This window comes from Narcine bancroftii, chromosome 6, assembly GCF_036971445.1.
Source record: "Narcine bancroftii isolate sNarBan1 chromosome 6, sNarBan1.hap1, whole genome shotgun sequence".
Classification (NCBI taxonomy): Eukaryota; Metazoa; Chordata; class Chondrichthyes; order Torpediniformes; family Narcinidae; genus Narcine; species Narcine bancroftii.
This window is the reverse complement of record NC_091474.1, coordinates 212,110,793-212,129,514: the sequence shown is the minus strand read 5'-3', so window position 1 is coordinate 212,129,514 and position 18,722 is coordinate 212,110,793. Positions and strand designations below refer to the sequence as shown.

The 18,722-nt window shown below is 39.6% G+C and overlaps 1 protein-coding gene across 3 annotated transcripts in view; it reads left to right on the top strand.

Moving 5' to 3' along the window:
• Positions 1–14,288, top strand: part of sh3bgrl2 (SH3 domain binding glutamate-rich protein like 2) — a 104,163-nt gene extending 89,875 nt beyond the window's left edge. For all 3 annotated transcript variants that reach the window (XM_069887418.1, XM_069887416.1, XM_069887419.1), the window contains one exon: positions 8,972–14,288. In XM_069887418.1, the coding sequence (XP_069743519.1) occupies positions 8,972–8,986 (15 nt within the window). In that variant the 3' untranslated portion in view covers positions 8,987–14,288. The remainder of the gene's footprint in view (positions 1–8,971) is intronic.
• The last annotated feature ends 4,434 nt before the right edge of the window (positions 14,289–18,722 follow it).

Here is an 18,722-nt window from a genome sequence, read left to right as displayed (position 1 = left end):
TACATCCAGCACCCTTGGGATTTCAGTAGTGCTGAATTTGCAGATTTTTCCAACCATTGTATGTTGATTCTATTAATATTTAAACATATTTATTTCTATAGAGCAGCACAATTAAGGTATTTATCAGATTTTTATCAGACAAGGGAAAAACCAGATTGAACTAAGATAGAGCTAGATAAAATAGGGGAGAAGGTACCGGAACATATACTTTATAAGTGGGATGAAAAGCTGATACGATTTAAAAGCTCACCAGTAGTGCATCATTTACTCAATATATGGAAGAAGATTCACTTAGAAAGGAAAAAAAAAACAAATTACCAAATACCAAAATTATTATTGATGCAAAATCAGCTAATCCCTTTTACAATAGATAACCTTTCCTTTACAGAATGGGAGAGAAAAGGAATTAAAAGAATAGAAAATTGTTTTTTGGGAAATAATTTATTAACATTTGAACAAATGAAGTACAAATATGGAATAACTCACAGTACAATGTTTGCATACCATCAACTGAAAGCCTACTTAAAGGATAAATTGGGAAACAGACTGAGATTACCTGAAGGAAGCAGCTTTGAATATGTGATTACAGACACAATGATAATTAAAAGATTTATAACCAACATGTACATCAAGCTGCAAGAGAAGGAAAATGATGAAATAAGCTATGAACCTAAACAAAAGTGGGAAAAAGATTTAAACATAAAGATAAAAAATGAAACATGGGAAAAGTTATGCTCTGGAACTATGAAGAATATAATAAACACAAGGTTATACAGGTTATATATCACGCCCCAAAAGTTAAATAAATGGGATCCAACATTATCAGATAAATGTTTTCTCTGTAAGAAGGAAATGGGAACAACAGTACATGCAATTTGGGCATGTGAGAAAGTGGAAAAGTTTTGGGAAGATCTAAAACAGGTATTAAATAAAATCACAAAAAGCAACATACCAAAAAATCCAGAGATCTTTCTTCTAAGTAATATAAGAAGTAAAAAATTAGGCCTCAAACTGGATGAAGCGCAAAAAAGATTTATTATGATAGCCTTAGCTGTAGCAAAAAAATGAATAATGTCAACTTGGAAATCAGAAGAGAGTCTGAGAGTACAGCAATGGTACATGGAAATGAATAAATGTATTCCATTGGGGAAAAAATAACATATAATTTAAAAAATACAGTCACATTATTTGAACAAATTTGGGAACTGTACATGGAACTCAACAGAGAGGGCTTGCCTCAGACCTCCACCCCCTAAAATGATAAGAAGACAAAATGACTTGATCCAGTGTGTAAAAGTAGATGACAAAATTTTCTTGTTTATTTTCTTTGTGTGATGACATTGTTTAATGGTTTTATTGTATTGTATATGTTGAACATTTAATGGGTTTGGAGGGGGGTGGGAAGGGGGGAGGGAAGGTAAGGGGGAAAAAAGGGGAGAAAATGCCACTGTGTATATTTAAGAGGGAAATGTTTGTATTTATTTTGATTGATATGGGTCACAGTGTGAAAAAATATATTTATTTCACTTCTTTTGCATGTTTTTTTTTCTGTGAACTTGACGTTTAAACTGAGTGGAAAAACTCAGGAGGCCAGCTCTGGTTGGAAATTCATCCACGTTCCTAACCTCATCCTCAGCTGTGTCCTCACATCCTGACCCAAGCCGAGGTCACCCTCCAGACCACCAACTCTGTCCATATCCTGGCCCCTAGCTCTCATTTCCAGACTAATAAGTCAGCCAAATGCTGAATCACTAGATTTTCCAAACAATTTGATGTAAGACCATAAAAGTCTTCCTGTTATACTAAAGTATAGCTGAAGATCCCACACAGAACCACTGGCTAACAGTGCAATCATGACTTGAGTGCCTGTACATTGTACTATGGAAGTCAAGGATGCACTGAAGTTGATGGCAGCCGGCCTTCTCCCCACCCCACTGGGTTCAGTTGAAATGAGGAACCCTTACTTGGTTTGTAGGCTTTATAGCAAATATGGCTGATGTAATGTAGCAGAACTTGTCACTTAATGTAAATGGGGCCACTGACCTGGCTTAGAAAAGTATGTTTAGCCTTTTATTTTAACTGAAAACATTAAACTGTCATATCTATTTTTATTGGTATATTATTCCTTTCACGCTGTTTGCATCTATAATCATAACTATTTAAAAGCAGTTTGATGGATTTATAAAGCAGTAAACTTCAATCAGACTCATCACCAGAGATTGACTTGCTGCACTAAGGCCATTCCACCTCAGAGTGGCAGCAGAAAAAAATTAAGCCATGGGTCTGGTGGGAAAATTGTTTTCAAAGGTACATAAATATCCCCCATATATATCAAATTCAGCATCGAGTCCACGCTGCTGAAGATCCAGCTGCGCTGGATGGGTCACGTCTCCAGAATGGAGGACCATCGCCTTCCCAAGATCGTGTTATATGGCGAGCTCTCCACTGGCCACCGTGACAGAGGTGCACCAAAGAAAAGGTACAAGGACTGCCTAAAGAAATCTCTTGGTGCCTGCCACATTGACCACCGCCAGTGGGCTGATAACGCCTCAAACCGTGCATCTTGGCGCCTCACAGTTTGGCGGGCAGCAACCTCCTTTGAAGAAGACCGCAGAGCCCACCTCACTGACAAAAGGCAAAGGAGGAAAAACCCAACACCCAACCCCAACCAACCAATTTTCCGCTGCAATCGTGTCTGCCTGTCCCGCATCGGACTTGTCAGCCACAAACGAGCCTGCAGCTGACGTGGACTTTTTACCCCCTCCATAAATCTTCGTCCGCGAAGCCAAGCCAAAGAAGAATATATCAAATTAGATTGTTTTTCAGTACCTTGCACCTGAAAATCAGTTATTTCCAGAATAGAACATGTTAACGTAGGTGAGGTGGAGTCACACTGTAAATTGGATCTGGAATTCCAGTCTCAAATTGCTCATGACTGAATGTTGCAGTTTCCATATCAGATGCATGTGCAATGAAGTCAGTCCATTTGCAATGACTCCTCAGGGCTTTCCAAGTTTTCCTCCAAGAATTCTCAAACTTTCCATAATAATGGGTATTTATGTCAGTCCTTGATCACCTCCTGAGAGCCCCATTCACTCCCCAAACTGACTCTAATCTAGGTCATAACAAAGCTCCAATACAATCTTGAACTGCAGCCATGGACAGGGAGTTCTGACACTACTTGTGTTCCATAATGTAAAATCGGTAAGGCAAATCATTGAACGGCGCTGCATGTTGCATGGATGTTGCATGGTGTTAATGACCATACCCATGCCAATAAATCTCTAGCCATAAATAAGAATTGTATATTAAAACAAAAATGATTTGTGATAAATTGTGCCACACTGGGCAGTTGAGTTGCTGTTCCCTGTTCAATTCGATATTTTATTTCCACAAAGTATGCGGAATTTGGCTTGTGTTTCAACTAAAATAGTACATGCAGTTGTGAACTGTAGCTTGCTGCATGACTCATTGTTTGTCCTGAAAGAATATTGTGTTTAAAATGGTTTTTAAAATTTTAATTCCAAATGTTGTGTTGAGGGTTCTTAAGTGATTTTATTGTCTCATATATTCTTTCATTCCTTACTGAATCAAAAACTATGTAACTTAATATATTATCTCTGAGAAGAAGCATGCTTTACAGAGGTGTTGTACACATAATTTTGTAGATTTTAGCTTAGCCAAGAGTATTAGTCAGATTCTGAAGCCAAGACTATTAATTGAGAACTCGTTCTTCCTGTTTTAAGGACTTCTATTTTTGAATTTTTAATGTACTGCATTGTGGTTTGTGAGAGTTTGAGTGCAAATTGGTTCCTGTGTTTCCCAAATGACAACAGAGACTACATTTTGTCATTTGTAACATGCTTTGAGACATTGTGAAATGGAGAGACTACATAACAATGACTCTCTCCCTCTCTCTTTCTCTCTTGTTCTTTCCTTGTGGTGGAACACAGTACTGTGGGTGTGTCCAGACATGTCCTCACTGGGCTGGGCAGGCTGTCCTGCCTTCTGTACCTGTAGCTCCTCTCCATAAGATCCCCTAATAAAGGCTGAGAGCCCTAGTCTCTGCCCTCATACCTGCCTTGGACGTGAGCCAGCAGCATGTAGAGGCATGTCTGGGTCTTCTGATCAATAAAACCTTCGATTCTTGCTTCTTGTCTGCGAGGTGTCATTGATTGCACCACACTCCTTTCTCTTGCACTCTGTCTCATTCTCTTTCTCCTTTTTCTCCCTTTATTTCTCTTTCTTTCTCTCATTCTCTTCTTTCTTTCTCTCCTATAGCAAAGGCTGCCAATGATTTAATAAACTTAAGGTTCACAAACTGGGTGCACATGGCTTGTGCACTGTGGTAAACCACTGTTTGTATATAACCGTCTGGGCAGGCCCTTTGGTCAACTGTACCTGTGGCTCCTCCCCCAGACTCCTGAATAGAGGTGACTGTTTCACAGCCCCCTCCCCAGTTCAGGGCAGTCGACTTGCATGGATGTGCCTCCATTCTGTGGCCAATAAAACCCTCTCAGTTTTACATAACTTCCAGTCTTTTGGAGTTGTTGATGGAGCATCAAGCACCCTTGCATTTCAGCATTTTCTGGACTTCAATGGCCTCTGAAGTTAATTTTCAATTAACTTATTTTCTAGGCCAACAACATTCATGGAAACACAGATTTCCATTCAAATAGCAATGCTTTATATTGGCATGAAAGCACAAAATGTAGGAAGTACCTCAAAGTATTGATGGAAGTTCATTGAACTGAAATATTAAGTCTGATTTCCTCAACACTGGCACTGAGGACTTTGTGAACTCTGCTGTCCAATGGTTCCTGTAGTCCCTTTTGCGATCACTGGAACTCTTATGTCTACTTCTCATTTATAAACAAGTGAAATAAAAGTGTGTTCTGGGAAAACCTACCAGTCTGTCATCCCCAAGGTGTCGAACGTGAGGCTACTGACGAAAATAAGATCCCGTGGTATAATAGGAAACCTACAAGTGTGGTTGGCAGAAAGCAGAGTCAGAATTGAGTGATCTTAATCTGGTCAGATGCCAGCTGCTGGTGGTGTTCCAGAGGGCTTGCCATTGCTGCTACTTCTTTTATATTATATATCAATGATTTAGATTATGGAATTAGATCATTTCTTTAAACTGTGAAGGAGTTCGAAGAAACGTTTAACCTCCACTTTTTTTTTGTAGCCAAGTTTGCAGATGATACATGGGGATGTGGAAGAGCAGAAGGGGAAAATGCAATACTGGCATTAATTTCAAGAGAAGTGGAATATAAAAGCATGGTTATGTTGTGGAGGCTTTATAGGGCACTGGTGAGACCTCACGGAGCAGTTTTGGGCAACTCATTTAAGAGAGGATGTGCTAACATTGGAGAAAGTTCACAAGGATGATTTCACAAGGATGTGGAACATTTGATAGCTCTTGGCCTGTATTGGTAGGAATTTAGAAGAATTTGGGGAGAGGGGAATTTCATTGAAACATTTCAAATTTGAAAGGCATGGACAGACTAGATGTACCCTAACCCTAACCCAGTATGAACTCCCCAGACACCTTAACTGGAACTCAGGGAACACAAGATGGATCCCAAGGACACCTAAACCCTACACTAAACCTAACCCTAATTCCCCAAACAACCCTAAGTAACACTCCCTAAGCCAACTCCAATCTCAAACACTCTCAACTAAACCCTATCTTAACTCCCTAGACACCTTAACTGGAACTAAGGGTACACAAGGAAGATCACAGGAACACCCCAACCCCAGCCCAGCCTTACCCCCAAGGCCAACCCCTCCCTTGGAAACACTCCAATAATCTCTACTTGAACTCCCTAGAAACCCCAATCGCAACCCAGGGAACCCACAGGGACACCCCTAGCCCATCACACTATTACCTAATTCCTCAATAACCCTAGCTGAACTTCCTGACCAACTAGACTCCCACGCCACCTTCAACTCTACGGCAGACCTACCTGGACACTAGACCGCACAGAAACACACTAATAAATAAGAAAAAGAAAATAAACCAAACCCTACAGGGGTTAGAAACAGACACAGAGTAATGAAAACTTGAGCTAACCTAAAGTGGCAGTGACACAGAACCTTCGGTAGAGAAAACCGGTGAGCACAAGATGGATGATTATCCTACTGCCCACATATTGACAACCTAACCCTAACCCTAACCGCACATTGGATCAGCAAGTTTGTTGATGACACAAAGAGAGGTGGTGTTGTGGACCGTGAGAAATATTTTCAAAGCTTGCAGAGGGATCTGGACCAGCTAGGAGAATGGACCAAAAAATGGCAGATGGAGTTTAATGCAGACAAGTGTAAGGTGTTGTGTTTTGGAAGGGAAAACCAAGGTAGGACACACACAGTAAATGATAGGGTACTGAGGAATGCAGAGGAGCAAAGAGATCTGGGAATATAGATACAATGTTCCCTGAAGGTTGTGTTGCAGGTGGACAGGGTTGTAAAGAAAGCTTTTGGCATCTTAGCTTTTATAAATCAAAGTATTGAGTAAAGGAGTTGGGATGTTATGTTGAAGTTGTTTAAGATATTGGTGAGGCCAAATTTGGAATATTGTGTGCAGTTCTGGTTGCCTAACTACAGGAAGGATTTCAATAAGATTGAAAGAGTACAGAGAAGATTTACTAGGATGTTGCTGGGTCTTCAGGAGTTGAGTGACAGGGAAAGATTACACAGGTAAGCACTTGGACCGAAGAAGAATGAGGGGAGATTTGATGGAGATTGAGAGGTATAGAGAGTGGATGTGAGTAGGCCTTTTCCTCTTAGATTGGGGGAGATAAATGCAAGGCCATAGTTTTAAGCTTAAAGGTTTAGGGGGAACATTGTGTTTTAATAATAAATTGGATAAATACATGGATGGGAGAGGTCTGGAGGGTTATGGAATTGGAGCAGTTTAATGGGACTAGTGGAATGATGGTTGGCACAGACTTGAAGGGCCAGATGGCCTGTTTTCTATGCTGTAGCATTCTGTGGTTTTAATAAATTTGTAGGTTATGTGTTTCCTCGACCTGCTTCACTATTTGAAGGAATGATGATCTTGACTCCATTTATCTAGTCAATGCACTAACCCATTCCACTGTCTGCATTTGCCATCCTCCACTGAGGTGCACTTACCTTTTGGATAGATCCATTCTGGAAACACCTTGCATGCCTACACCCTCCTGCTCATTGACCTCCATCTTTGTGGAGTTGCAGAGGTAGGAGTACCCCTCTGCGCTGTTGCCCCACTGGCCCTCACTCACTTTCATTCCAAAGTGAAATCTGCATTTCAATGTGACATTGCGGTCTGGGTCACAGACTCATACTAATATAATTAATAAAATTATTTCAAGAGTCATTCTGTTTAAGTTGCATGTCAGCCTTTTATTTGAAGAAAAATATTTGGATTACTTATGCTTATTGTTGCGAGTTTAGTGAAGGCTGTCACCATCATTGAAAATATATTTAAAAATTCATTAAAATCAAGTTTGTATTCGTTTCTGTAACGTCAGGTAAGGTTAGTCCACAGTGGTGCCACACCTACATAGAAATAGTGCATGGGAGTTCAGTAATTGTTGCCTGTTCAAACACGTCTTTTTTTTAACCAGTAATGTATGCATTTAGAATTCAAGCAACTGGCAAAAATAAATTGCGGAAAATAAATAGGTAAAAAATACAAAAGTTTTAAAATCTCAAGCAATGGCATCTATCAACCCCCATAGGTGCCAGATACCAGGAGTTTTATTCTAGACTCAGAAGTGCACCTGGAATGAAAACTGGAAGTCCTTCTCTGTTGAATTTCCCACTCTGCTGTGAGCCATAAATTGTAGTTCGTAGTACAATAATGATTGAAATAGCCCCATTTTGTAATCATGTTCACCAAGCAAAAAGCATAAAATAAAAAGGTACAAAGGGGAGACTTGTGTCCTTGGAAACTCTGGTAGTTTATTGGAATATTGAATTGCATTGGATCAGATAATGTAGGTCTCACTGCACTTACCAAAGTAAACAAAAAAATATATTTTTTCTGCAGTCTTTTGCCAAAGATTGCATGGAGATTTACATGTCTGATGATTTGGGTGGGAGAGTAGTACATGGAATTTAATAAGACTTGTGAGATGATGTGTTTGGAGAGATCCAACAAGGTAAGGGTACAGAGACCTGCGGGAGTATATCCAGAGATCTGGAATGATAAGAAGACAAGTGAATAAAGCACTTAATGTGACAAATGGAATGCTTTCCTTCATTGGTCAAAGCAGATAATACAAGAATGCTGTGTAGAACTGTATATAATGCTGATTAGACTTTATATGAGTACTGTATATAGGTATACTCTATATATTACTATATATTACTGTGTTTGCCTGTCCCGCATCGGACTTGTCAGCCACAAACGAGCCTGCAGCTGACGTGGACATTTACCCCCTCCATAAATCTTCGTCCGCGAAGCCAAGCCAAAGAGAGAAGAGATATATTACTGTGCAGGAAAGAATTGATTGCAAGGGAGAGGGTGCCAAAAAATATGCAAGAATGTTGTCAGAAGGGGAAACTTGTAGCCATTAGGAATTTAAAAAATAGGTAGGGGTGTTTTTATTGGACACAGAAGGCTGCATTTGCCATCCTTCCAATTATAAATAGGAAGGACCTCTTTAGCAGAGTTGAAAAAGCATGAGTCAGATTTAAAGTAATTGATGGAGGAATTAGCAGGGAAAGGGGGATAAAAACAAATTCACCCAGAGGATATTGGAAAAGTGGACTGCAGTAACAGCAGAAACTATCATCACATTTCACTATACTTGAACGTGCATTTGAAGAGATGGCCTGTGAGGCTGTGGATCTGATGATTGGGGTATTAGGTTGGAAAAAGCGTTTTTCAACCTGGACAGTCACAATGGGCCAAAGGCCACCTTTATTGTCTGTTTTGTATGATTCTGTGTTATTAAACTTTTGTTCTTTTTTTTCCTAGGATTCTGAACCATAGTTCCTTGAAGGCCACCTGTAACCCAAATATTTGCCTTGTGCAGAGCTGGCTATAAACTTGTCTAATCAATATTGGAACACGTCAGAACAATGATTCCTCTTGTTATGTCGCTGACTATTGCTTTATATCCCAGCTTACCACAATAAAACTCCTTGCTGTTATGGTGTAAGAAGGAAGTATCATGGGTCAACTGTACACAAAACTGTTGAGTTCTTTAAACTGGATGGATCCTGTTTGCTGCTTGCCATCTTGCCTTATGAAAGTTTGGTTCATTTGAGCAGTGTTGTACCTGTGTTCTGCCTTCGCCAAAAACAAACTTGCTATTTAAATATTAATGTCATGCTATAAAACAAGGACAATTTCCAATGTTTGCTGAGCACATTTTGCAGGTGGCGAGTCTCAGAAGAATGGAGAGTTGTATGAATGAATCTCAGCTGGAGGTGTCTGGTGTTCTCTCGGTCTTCCTTTTGAAAATACTTTACACTAAATACTGAGAAGTTTTGAGGAATTACTGCAGTCATTTCAGTCTCTACTCTGCAGAAAACCTGTTGAGATTATTGCTGGAGCAACACCAGTAATTGCCTGCTCCAGTATTATGGCAATGATCACATGATTGGTGATAAAGTATTAAAAGCTTTTTTGTTGTTGCCGAGATATTGATTTGCCAAGTCTTGGTTATTGTATTTTTGTATGCATTACCATTGAAGAGTCCATATTAATTGTACCGCCCAAAACTTTTGTCAACAGCAAGTCTTATTTAATGCAGACCAAGAATATGATGCATCTTGTGGCAGTCGACCCTTTAGCTAAGTAATTATGTATTTTTCTGGTTGTACTCAAGTTAAATTATGGTTCACAAATATTTGCATTAAGCAGAAGAAGGGATACTTGACATCGTATGGAACAGTTATTTTGAAATTTTCATTGCCAAACATTCTCCTATACTAAACATATTTCACAGGACCATAAAGCGGAAATCCTGCATGTCAGCCAAATATGAAGAGAAAACTATACATTTAGAATAAATGGAGTACAATGAGCAAAACCCAGACGGGTTAAAAATTGTTCTGCCCAAACATCAATCAGCATATGCTGACCACAAAGGCAATAATGTCATCACCAAATGTGTGATTGGCTTATTCCACGTAGACCAAGTAAATATGCACCTGAAAAACACAATGATACATTGGATCAACTGTGATTGAAGGGTTATTTTGCCGATGTATAACAAATGCTCTCTTGGCTTGCTGTGTGCTGCAGGTTGTTAAGCTTGCATTTAACAATGTTTCACGTTGGTCTCCCAAACTTCAGCTCATACGTGGCATAAAGTTATCACTTGCTATTCCAACCATAAGCTCCATTTTCATGCATTTCGTTGTCAGCTTGTCAAAAACAGAATAAGACCACAAAATAAGATTCAGACCAAATGCACATGCATTTACGTCCACTTATTTCCAACAGGATGTCCTCCTGCCTCAGTTCATCCAGAGCTGAAATCCTCATCCCTTATTTCTCTTGACCACCAAAAATCTGTCAATCTCACCCCTGAATATCCGTAGTTCTCAGGGTAAAGAATACAAAAGATTGACAACCCTCTGAGATGTTTTTCTCATCTCATTCACTATCTTGCAACCAAGCCTCCAGTTTAATACTCTTAACACAAGTAAAACAGGTGTTCAACATTGAGCCAATTACCTTGTATATTTCTGAACTCTGGTTAATACACGCCCATCCTATTCAGTGTCTCTCAATTAGGGTTAACCAATTTAGTGAATCCATACCGTGCTATCTGCAAGCCAGATGCATCATTCCTTTGGTGACCAAATCATTGTTGCTGGTGTACAAACACTGCAAGGCCCCCTTTTTATTCTACTCCAACCCACTTGCAATAAATGCCAATGTACCATTGCTGGCTGTACCAGAACTCTTGAGGTTCATTTGTATCTCAATATGTATTAATTTCTTGCCATGTAAAAATATGCTGCTTTTCTATTCTTCCTATCAAACATTTCTTCACTTAATTTTCCATTTTTCCATCACCTTTGTAAATCATAAACAAGAAACACTCAAGAATTAGGTTGACAAGTTTAAGCTTTGAGCCATAATTGTATGCAAAGGTCTTGCATATTGTACATCATAAATTATTGCACAAAATGCTTAAATGAGATATGTTGACAATAGTTGAGGTAATATTGAAGAGATACCATAATTGTACAGAACCAAATATCACCAAGATGTGTGCATGTGGATGCTCATCTTGCAGTTCGTTATCCCGCACTCTCTGCACAAGTTCTTGAGTGGTTCTGATGAATGTGGTTTAAATGAAAAATCCATGTCATATTTTTGAAATCAACTTGCCATTTATAATTTTAATATGTATGTGCATTATCACAAAAAAGTGAACATTATACAAATGTGTTACCTGAAGTACATCTTTACTTATATTGGTTGCATCACAGCCCAGTTTGGTAATTCAACTGTTCAAGAATGAAGAAGGTTGCAGAAAGTTGCAAACATAGTCAAGTTGATATGGGCTCTGACCGACCCCCCCCCCCCCCCCCCCACATCGATTGAAGACATGTACATGAGGCACTGCCTCAAAAAGGCTGCCAAGATCATAAAGGACTCTCATCACCCTGGTCTCTTCTTGGGAAGAAGGTACAGAAACCTGGCGACCAGCACCTCAATGTTTAAGAGCAGTTTTTATCCAATGAATCTTGAACCTCCTTATTTCCCTAAACATAAACTACTCCAGGATCACCAAAATGATCTGTCTGCACTGTTGAAATGTCACTTCTGTTTCTTGCACTAACTGTAATTGCGAACATTTATCTCTCTATCCTTAATACTTATTATCTCTATCCATACTGGGGTAATTGAATGTATACTATTGAAGTTGATGCATCTTGTGTACTGTTTGGCTGTAGCAAATAAGAATTTTGTTGCAATTATACATTGTACCAATATAATGACAATAAACTCATCAATATCGCATGGCCATTGAGTGAGAGAGGGCATATTAATTCCTCTGTTACCAAAGCCTCACATGCTTCGGGTACTGTATGCATGTCTATGCACCAAAAGGACCGTTTGAATATTGATAAATCCTGAAGAATGCCATGTTTATTGTGCAGTTAATTACCTCATTTCAGTCAAATGACCCAGTTTTGTCTGTTAAATAAACATTGGGTTATTCTGATATGATAATAAGCATTGAATTCTGGGAGAATTCTATTTTGTATCTTGCCAACCAATCCAAAGTCTCTGCACAGAGGCACTGTTGAATTCAAATGTCATTTGACTGAAATATCAGGACTTTCCAGCTAAATCTGTACCATCAATGTGAAAATTGTGCTGTAACTGGCAATTATGTTTTCTTGGAGCTTAGTTGCCTCAGGTTTGAATGATCTGGATCTGATCCTCTCACCTAGAATGCTATCACTGGGAGGTTTGCACTTTGGCCCTGTTACTGCATGGCTTCCCACCAAGTGCTTCAGTTTCCTCCTATGTCCCAAAAATGTCCTGGTAGTTTTAATTGGCTAATATCCCCAGGGCAGTTAAGTGTAAGGAGGGAAATGATGGGTATGTGAGAAGATGCTGGCTTCAGGGAGATAAGTGAGCTGTTGAACTGATTGGTGTGCTCTGAGAGCTGACATAGACCCAGTGGGTCAAATGGCCTCCTGAGTTATAAGGAAATATGAGGAGCATTTTCAGAAATATATATTGCAGTCTGATTAGTTTCTCCCCCCCCCCCACCCCCCCCCCCTGCCCACCGTGGGTCTTTAAGTTAGGCTTGTTTAGCTTTTTACATCACTGATACATGTTATGATCCATCAAGGTATTTGTTAAACAATACTAGTGAGGGCTTAAGATCATTTCCATGGGGAAACCCAGTGACTATGCGTTCGTGAAAGTCAATAGAAATAAACACAGGCTACTTCGTCAGAAAGACCTGTTCCAGAAATGGCCCCCATTGATTGGCGTACATGGGCACCTGACCAATTAACTAGTTAAAGTGCTTTTAAGTCCTGAAGAGACCCCTGCATGCATTGGAATTAATATCTGTTCTGCAGGCAGCTGAAGAAATCCTCTAGACTATCTATTATATTTTAGCCACTAGCCAGATTAGATCATGAGCTTCTATCATTACTCTCAAGTTTTATCTTTGTGAATCATGTAGTCCATTAAAGGTTGGACCCTCAATTCAATGACAGTAAAAACTGATGGTGTAAAAGGCACATGGTAATGGAAGGTTTCTGTCTTCATGGTTGGATTTCCATTGACTACATGTTTGCCTTATTTCAAGGTATCGATTAATTTATTGAATATTACCAGGGTACATTTTTAAATTATTTTGATATGGGTTAGCTTTTCACCTGAGTAATAATATTGAAGGATACCTGACAGTTTACTTTGCAAGGTGCATAAACTCTGCTTATCAATTCCAAGAACAAGAAAACTTTGTTCCTTCCCATGCTTTCAACTCTTTAAAAGAACTCAATTAATCACCAGAATCAAAATGCTAAGAATAAATCAAGTTGAAATTCTGTGTGGAACAAGATGGTTCATGGAGTTCTTTATGAGTCACCCTGTGAAATGCAATCCATCAGAATTGTGAGGGTTGAGGCCTGTAATACAGGAATCTCTCTTTTAGTTTTGAATTTGCAGTAACTTGCTTCAAGGATGTCTTTATTCCACAGAATATTTGATTACGTGTATTGAAAGTTTACAGCCTTCAGTTTGTGTTTAGGAGTTGGTTTTCCACATTTTGAATTTTTAAGAATGTACATTGTCATTATTTGTAATGTGTATATTTGTACACTCAGATATTTATGTGAAATCATTGCACAACTATAGCTACTTTGAGACATTGGTAGAGAAAATATGTATGTATGTTTGAATATATAATCACAGGAATTAATCCTGTAATTTTATGGGGGTTAAACAATAACTGATGCTTTGCATGTTGCTGAGAGGATATTCTCCATGGCACTGACTTTGGCAGCCATCTGAACCCTGGATCATGTTGGTAGAAGGCAGAGTCTTCTGCTGCTATCCATCTGTGACCCTCTTACCTTTTAGCCTGTGGTCCTCCCTTCCTCCCCACCTCTCACCTCTTTCCCCCCCCCCACTATTCAGGCATCATGAATTAAATTATATAATTAATTTCTGGTTGCATCCTACAAATGCTTATGTAGTCTCTTGTTTAAAATGCTTATGATATGACTTTCTGTTGACTTCAAATTATACACTATTGGCACAGTCCTTTCATTCTGTACCTTTGAAATAAACATGTCTTACTTGGTGCAATACAAAGGGTTGAAGTGGTATTACCTCTAAATGTGCCAGAAGAATCATTGAGTTGTAGAAACTTAATGATCAGGAGCAAACAGTTTGATTTTTGATACCTAGTACTGTGTAAAAGTAAAAGTAACTGCAGATTGAATTTTGATATATATTTGGCCTAAGCTCTGCTTAAAAAAAATTCATGCCCTTGCTCAAACCTTGAAAAAGCAGAACCTATTCAGCATTGCAGCTCTTCGATTTCCACTTTCCAAATTGTCTGTCATAGTTAAGCGAGATTTTTGATTTTAGAACCATAGAATTTTCAACACAGAAATGGAGCGTTTGGCCCGATGGGTCCATGCCAACCAAGTTGTCTACCCTGAATTCACTTGCCTGAATTCAGCCCATAATTTCTCTGAACTTCTCCTGTTGAGCACTCGATAAGGGGAGGCAGGTATGAAGAGATATGTTCAGTGGGGCAAGAGTAGTCTGGGTCCAGCAGGACAGTCCTGTTGGGTAAGAAGGAAAAGCAGGGTTGGTCAACTGAGGTTGGAGGATGTAGAGGAGAGATCTCCTAATGTGATGAGATCTATGACAGTGTGGGAGACATTGGGGAAATGAGACGAATGTGTGTATGTTGAGCACCTGCGTAAATAGGAACTCTCGGTTGCCAGCCATTTTAATTTTGTTTCCCATTCCATGTAGACATGTTTGTCCTTGGCCTTCCCCATTGCCAGAGAGAGGCCAAATGTAAATATAAGGAACAGCACATCATATTTCACCTAAGTAGGCCAAAAGTATAAACACTGATTTTTTTTAATTTCATATAACACCTGCCCTGAGCTGTTCCCACTCTTCCCCTAACCCACCCCCAACACCAATGGTCTCCCAACCTGTCTCTCCACCTCTCCCTTATCCATTTGTCCATCACCTCAACCCCTCCCACCTATTTTTGTGCTTGCTCCCTCTTCCTGCCACTCTAGTTTTGAATAAAGGTCCCAACCCAATCATTACTCTTCATGGATGTTGCCTGACCTGTTGAGTCTTTCCCAGCTTTTCTTTGTTTGCCCAAGCTTGCTACACCTGCAGGTTCCTGTGTTTCTCCAAATTTTTTTTTTGGTGTTTGTACTTTCCTAAATTTGGAATGAAAATTGACACTCACCCACCTCAGCCCCAGCAGTGTTTTAAAATTAAAGTGCTGACAATTAACATTTTAAATGTCTCTCAATATGGTTATGAAATTGACCAAGTTTTCAGGCTACCTGGATTTATTTACTCTAAGTACACATGTGAACCTAATGCATTTCTCCAATTTACCAGGAATAATTTGGAAGCAGTGTGTGGAGAAGCTTTTACTCCAGTTTATAACTTCTCTGGTTAGGTCATCACTCATGACCCACTCCACTCATGGAAGAGGTGCTGCCCATGTGTCCTGCAAGGGGTTTATTCATCCTTGAGATCAGTGCAAGAGTTGAGTGTTGGTGGGTCCATTGAAACACATTTGGCCCATTCACACATGTAATGATTATGTGGAGACAGCAAAGTGCTGTGTACATGTTGGTACCCTCATTCCTAACCAATTGGCCATGTATCTTCTGACATTTGGCTCTTCATCTTTTGACTAACCACTGTGTGGTCTTGAGAGTCAAAGAAAACAGGTAAAAAAGTCCAATTGGACCCAACTGTTTTAATTTTTTTTAACAATACAGCACAGTAGAAGACAATTCCATCCCATGAAATCCATACAGCCCAATGATGCCCAATGAACCTACCCACCAGTGTTCTGGATTTCCCTTTTGTCACTGAAGTATTATGAGATAGTGAGGAATGGTTATTGGAAGAATGAGAGGAGCAGCTATGATGGCAGAGGCTTGTACAACCAAGGACAGCATGTGCCAACTTGGAGGGTACCAGGAGATGGGACAGTTATGGTGGGTACACACACCTCTCTTCCTGCAAATATGATTTAATTTGCCTCTATGTGAAGATGCTAGAAACCTAGTTCAAACATTGTTATGATTATTCTTTTTATCTGTTGTTTGCTTACTGTGTCGTTTTCTGTAAATTGGTGACCTTTTTGCATGCTGCCAGGAGAGCATGTAAAACTAAACTTTTCTCTGTACCTTGCAGACATGACAATTAAGTAGACTCAAGATCATTGATACAGATCAAAGTCAATTGCAGAATACTTTGGAAAATAATACCCAATTTTTAAAAATTTGGCTCTATTTATAATTCATTTCTGCTGTTGGATGAGGTGATCTGCTGTAACTGTTAAATGGGTTTTACAGATTCAGGTGACTCTTTTTGCCATCTGCTTTTCTTAATATTTCAATTCTAGGAAAAGAGCGATTCAACAGATGGGCTTCAAAGATCTTCAAAGCTGGCGGTACCTCTGGAAATGTGTTTGTGAATTGGATAAATGGTTATTCCACAATCACAATGTGGATCTCAGCTCCACTTTGTTCATTCAGCAAGAGGCACAGAAGGCCCTTTTTGTACAACAACCATAAATACTCATAACATGGATAAGATCTACTGGGTCCATGTCTACCATCAAGTAACAGTTGTTAGGAGCCCAGGGGCCTCCAAAAACTAGCAGCAATAGAAATTCACCAAGACAATGGTTATGTAAACAAAAATGTTTTTAATTTTCTTCATGCATAATAATATCAATATTTAACTTATTGCTATAAACTTAACCTCCATCTTCTAATTTTAAGTGCACAGGTATGTAATGTTCAGGAAAGTTCTTTGTTTCACTGTCCAATCATTCACTTTTCACTTCTCCAAGTTCACTGGTATCAGGCAATTTTCCATTCTGTGCACAGAATTTAACATTTATTATCTTCACCAGGCTCTGGTGTTTAAACTTAAATTGTTACCGCTCAGGAAGGTCTTTGTTGGTTTCAGAAAGATATTCGTTGTTCGTTGGACACAAACAAACTGATCTACATTCAGCCACTTCAGAGTCTTGCCGAAGAAACTTGCCCCCTTGTGGGTTTTTCCAAAAGATAACCTCTTCTTCCAGGTTACCACAAAGAGTTCTCCCCCCCACCCCCCCACCCCCAATTTCAGGAGAAACACAATAACCAGCCACATCCTTTTGTAATTGACTACAAAGGTTTAGGATAAGCTGAACTCAGAACTCAAAACCCATCTTCAAATGGGGTCTTGCAGGAGGTCTGCAAATTTGCAGTCTTCAGCACTAAGTAAATTGACTGTCTCCAACTCCCTCCCCCCCAAAAAAAAACAAGAATGGCACGATTTTCCCTTTCTGTTAGCAAAATCACATGACCCCTCTTAGAACAGCAGACTTCAGCAAGAAATTTGGATTGCTGGCACCAGTTTAGCAATAAAAGATTAATCAGTTTCTGAGCCTAGACATTTTTCAAACATGCTGTTCCTTTAAAGACAATAGTCCATTTCAACTCTACAACATCAGTCCAACTAATACCTATTTATGAAGACTTCACAAGCACTCTTCATGGTTTCTGTAAAGTCAATGGTAGACATGGAGTCTACACTTAGCTATTGCTGTTGCATTTCAAATGAGATGTCTTTTATGAAATGTTAATGTCTCTTGTGGAATATAAATACCTAAACCCCCCCCCACAATCTAACCTTACCCCTTAAGATATAATTTATTCTGTAACACTGTCTACACAAATCCAATTTCTCAGCACTCAGACCAGAGCAACCTATGCCATGGCCAATTTGGTGGTACACCACCGGCCTACTGCAGGGGCCAAACTCTGTACCTGCAGGAGTGTAAGGGGACAGGACAACACCTAGCTTGCTGTCAATCAGTCAACCTGAATGGATCAAGCCCCACCTGGTCGGGTGTCAATCACCCTCTGGGATATAAGCCTGCGTCAGCCTCCTGAGGCCTTACTCAGTGTTGCTGCAGCCACAGCCAGCCTTGCTCTGTGGAAGTCTTTGTGGACTAAAGCCTGTTGTACAGTCTTACCTTGTGTGTGTCTGATTCTGGCTAACAGTGCACCACAGCCAATCAACCCCTCATCTGAATAATTAGAACAGAGAAATCCAGCACAGTAACCTACACTTTCCTTGTACCAACATAATAATCTCTTAAAAGATCCTATTGTACCTGATCTACCAGCATAGCATATTTCTCTCATCATCTTATACACCTCCAATCTCAGTATCTCAATATCTCAGGTCACCCCTCATCTTCCGTTGCTCCAAGGAGAAAAGACCAGGTTCACTCAACCTATTCTCATAATCCATGATCTCCAATCCAAGCAACATCCTTGTAAATATCCATTGCACCCTCTCTGTAGCATCCACATTGTCTTATTCTTAAATGTTGTAACCATACTTGCTTGCACAACCAACCCACTAACCAATTCACTTCAAAATTCAACTACTCTGGATTTTTTAAAAAATGACTTGTTTAATATTGTTGTGGCATCATTCTTTTCCCCAG